Raw genomic sequence first — 13159 nt, 5'->3', positions numbered from 1 at the left:
AGGAAAACCACAAATCAAAAGAACAGGGCTGTCTCCAAAGAGCCAATCCCTCCTCATCCCTGCTCACACTCCTTACCGGCAATCTGAAGGCACATCTGTGAAAATCCTGAGAAGGAACTCGCCTTCATGACCAGGGTCAAAAGTGGTGGGGATGATGACATAGCGTCCTTCCTTCAGGTCTGTCCTCAGGAAGACGCTGCGGGAGTTGATGTAGATGGAGCTGGCCACCTTCTGCTGCAGGGTGTGCATCCGGTAGTTCCTATTCAACTCCACCTGGGCAGAGACCACAGTGGGAAGGTCAGTGCATTGTCACTGGCTGAAAAGGTACTGGTATCCACCTTGGAGGGGAAAAGACTGCAAGGACTGAGCCCACAGTGCCAGGAGACCTGGAGTTAAGAGAATCAGCAAAATGGTCCCAACTGTGCTGGGTAGAAAACAAGTGTGGATGTGGCTTTCTCAACTCTTTTGACTCAGGGACTCATCTCTTGCATCCCAGCTTAACACTGTGCACCTAGCAAATAACACATAAGGACTAGTCTAACAGATTTCAACATCTGGAGAGAAAAGACTAATCATTGCTTCTAGCAAGAACAGCACAGAATCACAGAATGGTTCCGGTTGGAAGGGACCTTCAAGATTATCTGTTTTCAATCCCCTGTCATGGGCAGGGACACCTCCCATTAGAACAGGTTACTCAAAGCCACATCCAGCCTAGCCTTGAACATTTCCAGGCATGGGATATCCACAGCTTCTCTGGGCAACCTGCTGTCCCTTTGATATCCCTCTTCCTCCCTAGAGGAGGGCAGGCTGCGCTGATGGCACCCCAGAAGCCCCGGATAATGCTTAAATTAATGATATGGTCATGTATAAGTTTCTCTCCTTTTCGGTCCCTGGTGGATTTCAATGGGACCGGAGAGTGCTAACACGTAGCTATCTCTCAGAAACCCATATTACATCAGCTGAGAAAGACCGGAGGCCACGCTTGACGATTTCCACACGAGTTTATTTCATGCGAAAGGGGGTCAGGCAGGATTCTCTCAGAACAAAGGGCAGACACCTATATTTACAGATTCAGGAAGGATCCAACTACAACCAATAGAAGTTTATACAAAGAACAGAAACTGACCAATTGAACATCCTAATTTCTAACCAATTATCTTCCAAAGTGTTAAGAGAGTGACCAAATTCCTAAGGCATCTGGCTCAGCCTTGGTATCTAGGATACCTTATCTATTACAGCAAATTCCAAGGGCCAGGAGAAGATGGCTTTGGAGAAATTGTATCATCCACAGTCATGCAGGACTGATGTACCACTCCACACCCCACAAATTTACAGTGGCATTCAGGCCAACATGCAGGAACCCCAGCCTACCTTATGGATATCAAAGCCTATGGCCAAGTTCTCTCCTTTGCCCTCTTTGCGACTGGTCCTTTTGGGCTTCTGCTGGATGGAGATCAGCACTTCATCCTCTGCCTTCTTCACATCAAACACATACTAGAAGCAAAGACAGGAAGGTATACAAGATATTTATTAATACAGGATCCCTAGGCATGGGTGGGGGTGGATTTAACAGATCTAACATCAGCTTAACCCAATCCACCTCCATGCAGGGACAGCCTGGCTTCAAAAGGTTAATATAGAGCTGGAAGCTGGAAACAACTCTCCCACATCCTTGATGAGAACTCCTGCAACTCACCTGGGCAGTCTCTCCTAATATCTTCACCCTTCCAGTAAAGAAGTTTTCCATAATATTCAATCTAAACCTACCCTGGCACAACTAGAGGCTGTTTTCTCTTGTCCTACCACCTGTTACCTGGGAGAAGAGACCAACTCCCACCTGGATATGATCTCCTTTCAGGTAACTGTAGAGAGCCCTAAGGCGCCATTGAACCTCCTTTTCTCCAGAAAATTTTGTTCCAGGAGGTGAATTTCAAGCTAGAAGGAGATGGCTCTATGGGCTACACCTGTGCTGGTAAATTTAACAGCGTCAAAGTTTGGGCTCAAAAACTGGAATTTGGTCATTCAGCTGTCCAGATTGTTGTAAATGATTCCTGACTCTGTTTGACTGTAACCAGCCAACATTTCTACCCTGTGGCACAGTTTGTTTTCCCCTTGTGCCAAGATAAGCACAAGGGAAAGCTCTACACTAAGCACTTGGATGCAGTCTCCTTGATAAGAGGGATGTTAATAGAGTTGGCCTCAATGCTGGTCATGCTGTGCCAGAGAATTGCCATGAGCCCAAATAACCTATTTGAGGTCTGGTAGCCATTTCAGCCTTCTAGGTCCCCGTAGGCGAGTTAAACACTTGGAAGCACACGTGAAGGCTCCAGAAGGCCCTCTGCCCCATTACTCACTTGGGGGTTCTGCAGGAAAGTGTCCTTGTGGTTGATGCAGCCTCCAGAGCGGTTTTTCAAGGGGTCACTGCTTCTGGTCCACGCCCCATGTAGCACTGCCTCCTCCCAGGTCTTGTGGATGCTCAGGTAGGAGGTGTTGATCAGACGGCACTTGATGATGTCCGTGAAGTATTTGCAGAAATCTTCAAAGGTCATCCTGAGTCAGGAAAGGGCAGAACTGGGTTATGCTGCTTCATTCCCTGGAAAGGTAGACTGCAGGGATTTTCTTGATCACCTGTTAGAGAGTGTGGGTTGTCTCTGATGGCTGATGAATAACAAAAGTTAGTAACCAAATATCTCCAAAAGAGATAGAGATGCCTTTCTCTATGCCTGCAGTAAGTACTTCTTGAGTTTAAACAACAGATCTCTGTGTTTTGGAGTGGGAGAAGGAGCACAGTGGCCCTTTCTCCACACAAGGGTAAATGTTGTACCGAAATATTCCTGGTGAGGCTGTGAAGTTCAGCACATTTATGACAGGTTCTCAGTACCCTGGTGAAATGGTCTGGTGCCTGAGTGATGCAGAGCACCTTCCAATTCCAGGGTCATGATCATCAAAAGCTGACAGCCATGGGCTCAAGGAGGGAACTCCCTAGAAATCCTATGGCTTGGAAGCCTGTTTTCTCTGGATAGCTGTATGCACGGAAAAGATGCTCCATGGGGTGGGAGGATGCTGTGAGCATGGCCTGTGGTGACAAACCCAGGAGGGACTCACCAGAACTCTCCATCATCTTCCACTGTCATTCCCATCTTCTCTCTCTCACTTTTACTCACTTTCTGCCACTCCTCAGAGCTGTGGGAAGAGAACAGGATCATTGCTCAGAGGTAAGGGACACACAAGCATTCAAGGCACACAAAGACTGTATACGTCATGTGCCAGACATGGGGGAAGTGCAGTACAGCTTGGAACTTCAACTTCCTTCCTGACCAGCGGAGTCGAGCCCAGTCTGGCAAGGTTTTATTTGGCCAGTACAATCACAGCCCTATCCATAAGGATAACAAAATTGACTCTGGACAAAGGCTCTGGTTGCTCCAGCCCTTGGTCCCTCATCTCATCCACAGCCATCACAGCAGTCAGTGGTGGCAGAGCCTGATCCTATTGGGTGCTCATTTTGCTGGAATACGACTGGGACCACAAAGGTGACCTATAATGATCCTTCACTGGTACAAACAAACATGGAACCATAGAATCACTGAATGGTTTCGGTTGGCAAGGACATTAAATATCATCTCATTCTTACCCCCCTGATATGAGTAGGGGAACCTTCCACTAGACCGGGTTGCTCAAAGCCCCACCCAACTTTGCCTTGAACACTTCCAGGGACAAGGTATCCACAGCTTCTCTGAGAAACTGTGCCAGTGCCTCACCACCTCAGAGGGAAGAATTTCCCACTGGAACCAGCTGTGCCTCCCAACTCACGTGTCACTCCAAGGGCCGTTCCACTCCCGCTCACCCCACGGGTTGCGCATGCGGATCATGTCCAGCTTTTCCGACTTGAAGAAGGACAGAAGGCCATGGCCCAGGCGGACCTTCCGCACATCCGTCACCGCGTACGCGTGGCCCTTCACCAGCCCGCAGGCCAGGCGAGCCTCCATGTCAGCTGCTGACGTGGCCTGGCAGGGGACACAGACAGGGCTCAGACAGGGGGACATGACCATCTCTGTGCAGGCTGAGAAAGAAAGCAACCCAGATTTCCCTGCAGGTTTCTTTAAGCCAAAAGGAAGAGCATCAGTAGTCAGGGAGAGCCAGTCTCAGATGCCATTTTATGTGCTGGATCCCTCTTTGTCTTCATTTGCCTCATGAGGTCTCCGAGCTCCCATACTGGCAACCAATAAAGCCCATCCTAATGGTTATACTGGGAGGTCTGGCAACCTGCACTTGTAAAGATGCCCAGATGCAGACACCAAAACACGACATTTGCTCTTTTTTACATCATTAAGAAGTCAGAACTCTTGGCCACATTTATCTGATCTAATTTAGAAGTTTATGACTGTGTAAGACAACTGCATCCTAAAACGCCTATTCCCATGGGACTGTGATCATCCTGGTAATGTTGCTTACTTTGATGGAGCAGCTGATGAGGCCTCCCCTGTTGTGCACCTTCAACACGCGCTCAAAGAGGAGGTTTCGCTTGGCTTCATCAGCAATGTAGTCCCCTTCAGTCAGGTCAATGGGTTCAGAGACCCCACCAGTGAAATCCACCAGGGCATCAGCTGTGTTGCCTCCATCCAGGGCTTCGTAACAGCCTGACAACCTGAAAGAGGGTGACAGGGATGGCACAATACTGGCCTGACATTTTAAAGGGCTGGGGATGATTCTTGTGGAAACCTCAAAAATGGAGATTTGCAGTTGAACTTCAAGTGGGAAAGGACAGCAAACTAGATGAAAAAATAAGACCCACATTCCTTGCTGCACTCTTGTTGTCATAGGACCAAAGTAAAAGGAACTCGAAATCTCTAGAATAGGTGTTACTTAAAGAAACATTGAAGGCTTTGAGGGCAAATTAGGGCTAGAGAAAGTTATTTTTCCTCAGTGTTGTTCTGTTTAAGTTATGTACTACTCTGCAGGAAAGATGTTTCCACTGCTGCAAACCAGCTGGTGAATCAAGACAGAGGAAAAGCAGAGGTCCCACTTTATCCTGCAACTGCCTGGGTACCTACTTGGCATAGGCTTTCTCCACCAAGGCGCACCAGAACTCATTCTTGGAGTTGGAGTGGCAGTAGATGAGCTGATTGTGGAGTGTGGGCAGGCGGTCATCGATCACCACGTCCAGCCACTGACCGAAACGCCAGAACTGGAAGTGAAAGATCCCCACGTAGCTCTCAGGTTTCTCAGGGTTCCACTCCTGCTCCTTCCAGTCTGGGATGACCTGCAAAAGAACAGGCACATATACCCAAGTTATTCCTTTTTTTCCCTGGGGCTGACTCTCATCCTGGAAGTAATGCAGACAATATCAAAGACAAGGAAGAATATGAAGGGGGTGGACTTGCTTACAGTCTGCTGGGGCCAAATTTTGGACCTGGTTCTGCCAATGCAGACTAGATTAACATGTACTGGAATCACTGTCCCTCGGAAAGTGGAGTTAAAGACCTTTGTCCTCTTTCTTATAACCCTACCCTGGACACCGGCTGCCATCTGCTTCTGTAGACAGGCTATTGGAGCAGATAAGTTCCTTGTCTAACCAGGGATGGTTATTCTTATGACCATGTTTTTTAGGGTTTGTTTAGTGTCAGTAGGGTACTATTAACAAAGGGCATCTTCTTTGATTCTCCTACTTGATTTTGGTGTGACTTGACTGGCCCAAAAGCAAGTGTGGTATTCATCTACCTGGTGCCAACAAACAGGCAGCAGATAATCTGCATGAACCTACTCTGTTAAGTAAAAGCAGGATACCCATTCCCTCAAGGTCTCCATTCTTCCCTGTCAAGATCTACCACACTTGCTCAGGCAAGCATAGGGAGATGATTTGACGAAAGACAGAAAAGAAGGCCTGAGTTGAAAGAAACCCTAGAGCAGCTGAGGGTCTGAGGAGGCACAGGTTTGGTGTCACTGCCAGCAGGACAGGCACAAGCAGAGGGTAACTACCAAAGCCCATAGCCTGTCAAGGCTGCAGGCACCACCAGTTCTGCTTTGGATGGAAAATTCATCCAACAGCCAGGACAGAAATAAGCAGAGTCAGACACAGATACAACATGTAGGAGGATCTGCATCTTGTTTAGACCAGGACACAGGCACACAGCAAAGAACTACGCCACTGCAGTTTGGCTTTTGTTGAGGGTGGAGGCAATGTGGTTTTACTGCACGGCCAGGGAGGGCTGTGAGGCCACGTGTAGTTACTGTAGTTGATGGCTGACAAGTACTGACTTACACAGCAGCAGTAATGTGACTGACTGTCCACACCCCTGCTGCTTCACTTACCTGCTCCCAAAGGATCATCAGCTCAGTGACAAAAAACCCCAAGGTGTCCATGCAAGCATGCATTATGTTCCAATACACCAAATAATCACTTTCCTGGGGAGAGCTGAGTGTGTTGGGGTGGGATAGGAAAGGACACAAACACATTGCATGGAAAGAGCCTCTTCAAGAAGTCACAGGACATGGTGAAACCACTTTTACTGTGCTTTGGACCTTTGCCGTTTTTTTTTTTTTTTTGTCTGCCGTCACAAAGCAGAGAGAATTCGCTCTGAAGAGCCCCCCGACTCCTTAGCTACCAGTGATGATCCAGCCCAGGGCTCTTATTGCTCCTACACTGAAATATTAATGATGGTATCAGCCCTGCAAGCTCACAGGCACTCCTGAGTTGCCTGGATCAATAGAAGCAGAGCCATGAGAAAGAGCCACATTTGGAGGGTTTGGTGCTTTATGGGAGTGCTAACAACTATGTCCCAGAGTCCTCTCTGGAGACTGCCAGGAAAGGTCAGCCAGGCCTCCACCAGTGTCCATTGATTCCCTCCTGACTGGAGCTCATCCTAATGAATTGTCATAGAGGGCCATTGTGATAATCAACTCACTATTAATGTGGGCTTAGAAATGATCCAGCATTGATTAGAGGCAGCTTGTCAGCCAGAGCTGGTACTGACAGCTTCCAGCTGGCTGGGTCTGACACTTGCTCCTACTATCGCTGGTGGCAGGACACACAGGTTCCCACCATCCTCCTCCATTTCTTCACTTGAGGATAGCTCTGGGAGAACTTTCCACCACTGAAGGCAGCAAAACTGGTCAGCTTTCATCCAGAGCAGGGTCCAGGAGCAAGGACTGGCTGTATTTCTACACTGACCCACAAGGAAATGAGAGAAGTCTGATCTCCACAGGTGTTCCCTGCCTGAGAGTATGCCACGGACCACCCATCCCAGGATCCCAAAAGGTCCAGGACTCAGCTTGGTTGCATGACACTGAGGCAGTGGAAACCATATTCTTCTCCTTTACCCAGCTGTGCTGCTTTTTCCTTAGGGGCTTATAAAATCTGGAGCTGCAACACCATTTAGTGTGACAAATTTACTGTGAAAGGGTTCAGAGACAGGTAAATTGGGAGCTCAGAAACACCAGATTCGCTGCCCTAAGCTGATTTAGGGCTTTTTTCAATTTTCTTAAAAGTGGCTAATTAAGAGAAAAGGCACCTGTGACCCTGGAAAAAAAGTCCGTGATCAGAAGGAGAAATTGGTACATGCCAAGTTCTCCAAGCCTTCTGCTGGGAACTTGCCAGTTCAGGACAAGGAGAGAGGCACCCAGGTATACCAATCTGCTGAACTGTGGTACAAACTGGGATGAAATTCCCCAGGACGATGGGACAGGGTGGTGTATCTGAAAGTCTTTATGGGATGCTGAAACTGTGTAGGGATAGTTTCAGTGACTGGTAAAATGAGGCTCATCTTCCCTGCAGCAGAGAGAGATCACACTGGTCCACTCACCTCCCTCCCCAGTTCTGAAGGAAATGAGGACCTACTTGAGAAGCATTTCCCCTTCAATGCCCAGCTTCAACCCCCTCTTGACCACAGAAACCCTGCACAAATACTCCATGAATCCTTTCATACCAAGAGAGAAGAAAGTAAATGTTCACCTTACATTTTACAGGAAGTTAAAAGGGGCTCAAGAATATCAATATTTGGTGCTTTATTGCAAAGGGAACATGAAGCTTCCAAAGGGAACATGCAGAAGACACAAACAGCCCCAGTCCTTAAGGGGAATCCATTGCCTAGGCTTTTATTTACTGTGGTACACCAATATCCAGTGAGATACCTGCAGCAAGAACTCTACCCTAGCAATGTAGCAGTGGCATATTGTGAGACTCAGCATGCAAAAAAACTCTTTGGATGTTGCCAGTGGCTCTTGTTATTTGTCTGAAGTGGTTTGTAATCAGGAACTCTGCTCTGGGATGTACAAGGAGGGGTCTTCTATGGAAGAGTGTGCTAGGACCCTAGAGGTGTGTTTGGCCAAGCAGGGATGCATCCACTCTTCTCTCCACTCACCAAGTCCAGCATTTCTTGGGGTCTAAACAAAGACATCAACTTCTCTGGCAATGGCCATGGCATGGCTGTAGGATTTGCTGGTTGCTGAGCTTTGGGTTTGATCAAGACTCAGAGCTCCCACCATCTCTCCAGCCAGTAGCTGATCTTCTGCTTTCTTTCTCCTCTCTGCCTGGCATAATCTGTGCATATCATTTTGTGCAGTACTGTTGGGCTGGGGAAGGCATAGGGTTCTGGAGATTTTGGAGAAGAGGTCAGACTCTTTTGGGGCTGGTCTGCATAAGTTGACAGGTACAAAGTCACCTTGGCCTGGCTTTCCCATCACTGCTCTGTCCCTCTCGTCTTGGGATGATGTCAGGCCACACCTTGAGGAGTTACTCACACACATTTGAGTGCAATCTGGGCAAAGGACCAACTGTAATAATAGTTAGTACTTTCAAGGGACTTTTCTATCTGTGTGTCTCAAGAAGCTTCATTGAACTACTCTCTGCTTTTTGGTGGAGGAAAAGGAAACATCCAAACTTAGTAGTTTACTTGCAGTCATGGGGCAAGTTGGGGACAAAACACTCTCCTGTTCCAATACTTACGAATGTGCCACTCCCCTCTGCTCTTGTGGTCACCCAGACACCCTTTCCTTTGTTTTAGAGGGCAGGAGACACTGCTTTTTGGGGACAGAAGCACCATGTTCCTGCTCTGTGGCTTGCAAAGTGCTCTGCAGCTCATGGCTCCCATGGACATCTCAGAGTAAATATTTTCATGAGTGCTTTAAGGACAGAACAAAGCACAAATTAGCTCTGCTGCAGAGGACTCATTGCTGGCCTAGGCTGCTCTGAGCTGCTGGCTCTGCCCATACACACACACGAACACATCTGCTCCAACCCATCTTGGACCAACAAATTCCACCCTTCCCCCAGCAAGAAACGGTGGCAGTGGTCAGAAAAGGCTGGTCCAACCTCCCCATTAGTCCAGTGGGTTTACAATCTGCAGAATACAGCAAGTCCAAGTGCATGTACTTCAGCTTCACAGCAAGGTGGATTCTCCATGGGACTGGTCTTCAGAGATTCCAAGCAGCCACAGCAGCAGCACAAGTCACCAGAGCCTGCAAGCACTCAGCACCTTGCAAGGAAAGGAGCTCCATCATAAACAAGCTTTCCTGTTTTAATGGCTAGGATGCAAACTAGAGAGCAGGACTCTCTCCAGGGGTCCCTGCTGTTTTCTGGTATGGCGATTACTTATTTTTCCAGTGGGTTTTTGGTGTGCAGTTGCTACAGTGACTTAGGGCAGCCTTGTATTTCCAAGCCAGTAAGATCTTGCGTGAAATCTCTGATGAATTCACAAGCCCACAGTCTTATACTCCAGGCAAATTCAGCAGCAAGCTCATGGTTCCCCTTCTCCCCAACATTTAGAGAGAGGGCAGCACATTTGGGGAATATTTCACAGGGCTGAAGGGCTCCAGAAGCACTGAGCTGTTCTCTGCTTTACCACAGTGCTGTCTCTCATTAAAAAGAAAAGAAAAAAAAACCCCAGATGTAAAAATGAAACAAAGAACTGAAAGAAGCACAGCTGGGGTGAGAAAAGCTGAGCAAGAGGGGATCAGACTTTAAAAACAATGGAGCCTTTCAGCTGAGCTGGTTCGAGGCCGCCAGTGAAAGTGAGGAGAAAATACATCACCTTGCGGATCTGGGCTAATTCTGCTATCCGCTCCCCAAATTCCTGGGCATCTGCCTCATTGCTCTCCACCTCCTTGGCCCCCAGCTTCTTCCAGAAGATGCCCACTGGCTCCAGCAGCTGCCGCTTCATCAGGTGGGTGAGATCAGGAGTCCAGTGCTGGGAGGTGCCGGTCACCGTGACCTTCCCGGGTCTGTCCAGCTGCACGTCCCAGCGGAGGAAGCGCAGTTTGTGCTGCTGGATGAAATCCACTCGGTAGATGTGCTCGTTGGGACGCAGCAGCTTCTCACCATCCTGGGGCCTCCCGTTCTTCTGCTGCAGGCTCTGGAATCGCAGCCGCATGCGCCGGGTGAGCTGCTCATCGCAGGTGAAGGGCAGCTCAAGCATCCCTGCCTCAGCTGCCATCACCTTGGCTGCTCCTCTGCTCTGTCCTCAGCAGTGTGTGGCTCTCAGACAGGAAAGATCAGACAGGCCCCTGGAGCTGGTGCCCCCTCTCCACAGTCCCAGCAGTGCTAGGCAACCTGGGCCAGTGACGCAAGACACCTCTGGGGCTTCTCCTCAGTGCCCTCTCGACTCATTTGCAGATTCAGAACTGTTGGTGCTGCTGTGCACGATAATCTATAGGGAAGGGATGTCTGATGTCAGCCTCCCTGGCAACCTCCCTGACAACCATGGCTCATCATCCCAAAACAAAGCCAGGGATGCCACCAAGGTAGGGATGAGTGGCAGTGACTTTTTCTGAGTGTATGTTCATGGCTAATTCAGGCTGGAATGAGACTCTGGAAGAGTCTGGTCCAACCTACTGCTCAAAGCAGGACTTACTTCAGGGCTAAAACATGTTTCTCTGGGTTTCATCCAGTCCATCTTTGAGTATCTCTGTGGACAGAGGTCCCACAGCATCTCTGAGTCCTGCTCCAGTGTCTGATGAGCTCATGCTGAAGATAAGCTGCAGCTAGTGCTGCTGTCCTTTGTCCTCTGACTGCATCCCTGAAAGAGCCTGGCTCCATCTTGTCCACACTCCCCTATCCAGGCTGGATGGGGCTCTCATGAACAAGGTCCAGTAGCAGATGTTTCTGCCCATGGCAGGAGGGATGGAACTAGATGACCTTTAAAGGTTCCTTCCAAGCCAAACCATTCCATGATTCTATGGTTAAGTAGCTGCACACAGCAATAAGCTCCCCTCTTACCTTCTCTTCTCCTGGATGCACAAACCTATTTCCTCCTGACCATTTTGGGGGCCTCCATCATGCTGTGCCATCCAGAAAAGGACATAAGGGTCCCAAGGGACAAATTGACTCTAAGTCAATGAATAGCAAACTAGCATGACCATCGTGCCCTTTTCTGGATGGCATGGCTAGCAGGAATCAGACACCACATTGATCCTGCAGCAGCAAGTGGGCACCACCATCCTGACACGGTTTTGTCCCCAATTTTAATGTCTCAATTTCTTTTAATAAAAGTCAGGGTCATAGAAAGGGTGTTACAGAGCCAGATCACACCTAGAGACGTGTACATCCACATAGGGTCATCCAAGACTCAGCAATTTAGAAAACAGCTCTCAGTTAAATTTCAGTACCCCATTCCCACTCAGTGATTCACACCACACAGGCATAATGGGAAGCAGGGATATGGGGAAAGCAAGGTGGAAGAAAACGTTTGAATAAAATAACCTCCTGGGATATACAGGGATGTGCTGGCCTGCCTTATTTTCTTGAAGATATTTTCCCTCCCCACAGTTAAGAGAGACAGTTTCACTGTGTGAAATAGAGCAAGGGACATGTTACAACCTGGTGAACAACAGGAACACATTTTCTAGTGGCCATGGGTGATTTGGGCCAAGATTCCTGGGCTGATACTTCAGAGATACTAAAGCCTGCATCAGTTCTTGCCAGACCCCAAACAGAGAGGTCACAGTGTCCAGCAATATTATCACAATTGTAAGTGTAAACACACTTACGACCAAGGGGCCCATTATTTCTGTCTCTGAGATCTTCAGCAAATAAGAAATTCTTTACTGTGAGCGTAGTGAGACACCGACACAAGTTGCTCAGAGAATTTGTGGATGCCCCATCCCTGGAAGTGTTAAAGGTCAGGTTGGATGGGGCTTTGGCAACCTTGGAAGTAGAAGAGGTCCCTGCATATGGCAGGGGAGCTGGAACTAGATGGTCATTAGGGTCCCTTCCAACCTGCGTAATTCTATAATCAAACCTTTCTGAAAGAAAAGAGGGCCAGGTTAAAAAAAAAGCCCTCTGAGAGTTAAAGCAATGGAAAATGAGAAGTCACAAACACCCACAGTGAAATTGCCAAGGGAGGAAAAGCAATGCCCAGCAAACTGAAATAATGAAGTGTCCAAAGGGACCCAGCCTCTGTTTGGCTGGCATTTCCCAGGGCAGAGCTGGAAGTGAATGGTGAGGAAGGATGACAACTTGCCCACTCCCCCTTGGGGGATGTTAATGGTGAGGAACAGGCTAAACAACCCTGTGCATCACCCTTGTAATGAGAGCCATGGCTGTCACCACAGCCACCATGGCAGGAAGCCTTGTTGCTTATCTAGAAGGCAACAACAACTATCCTGTTACCATATAAAGAGAAACCTTGATTTTAACAGAAAATGGGGATGCTGCAAGAAATTCCTGAGCTTGGTGTTCATGCTCCCCACAGGAAGCAGAGACTGGAAGAACCACAGCAGATGTAAAGGTGTGGGGTGGAGGAAACTGTCTCAGGCCTGTGGCTGTAGGAGGGTGTGGGTGAAGCAGGTGGTGCTGCCTGCACACACTGGCTGCCTTTTACAGGAAAATCTGGGAAAAGTTGCTCGCAATTTGCTGGTGTCTTGCCCTATAATAACACACACCTGCACCAGAGTCTGAAGTCTCCCTCCCCTGCCTTGGCTTGCTCAGGGCTGAGGCCATGGTGGAGATGGGCACAGACTGTCCAAGGATATACCTCTCTGCTTGCTCCCCAAGTTGCTCTGATGCAGCTCCTTGGTGGCTTTCTGGCCCATAGTACATTCCCTTTGCACCCCACACTTGAAAGAACACTGCTACATCCAGCCATGGGACATGCCGGGGATGGATGCTTTGGGATGACTTGGGAGAGATGCCAACACCCTGAAATCAACCTACCTGCCCCATCATGAG

General features: G+C 48.6%; 2 protein-coding genes across 3 annotated transcripts in view; both read right to left on the bottom strand.

Annotated features, from left to right (window-relative positions):
* The window catches only part of CAPN5 (calpain 5), a 52236-nt gene that overhangs the window by 6796 nt on the left and 32281 nt on the right, over window positions 1-13159 (bottom strand). For both annotated transcript variants that reach the window (XM_033051597.2, XM_033051596.2), the window contains exons 4-10: window positions 5052-5260; window positions 4453-4645; window positions 3811-4004; window positions 3106-3183; window positions 2355-2550; window positions 1372-1494; window positions 77-273 (exon numbers count right to left, since the gene is read on the bottom strand). In XM_033051597.2, the coding sequence (XP_032907488.1) occupies window positions 77-273; window positions 1372-1494; window positions 2355-2550; window positions 3106-3183; window positions 3811-4004; window positions 4453-4645; window positions 5052-5260 (1190 nt within the window). The remainder of the gene's footprint in view (window positions 1-76; window positions 274-1371; window positions 1495-2354; window positions 2551-3105; window positions 3184-3810; window positions 4005-4452; window positions 4646-5051; window positions 5261-13159) is intronic.
* LOC116992207 (olfactory marker protein) lies at window positions 8006-10508 on the bottom strand. Its single transcript, XM_033051598.1, has one exon. The coding sequence runs from the start codon at window positions 10425-10427 to the stop codon at window positions 9948-9950; it is 480 nt and encodes a 159-aa protein (XP_032907489.1). The 5' UTR covers window positions 10428-10508; the 3' UTR covers window positions 8006-9947.

The sequence above is a fragment of the Catharus ustulatus genome, chromosome 2, assembly GCF_009819885.2.
Source record: "Catharus ustulatus isolate bCatUst1 chromosome 2, bCatUst1.pri.v2, whole genome shotgun sequence".
NCBI classification, from domain to species: Eukaryota; Metazoa; Chordata; class Aves; order Passeriformes; family Turdidae; genus Catharus; species Catharus ustulatus.
This window is presented reverse-complemented; position numbering and strand designations above follow the sequence as displayed.

What these genes read in the sequence shown, in the direction of transcription:
- LOC116992207 (XM_033051598.1), bottom strand. Translation starts at nt 10,427, where the DNA reads ATGGCAGCTGAGGCAGGGATGCTTGAGCTGCCCTTCACCTGCGATGAG.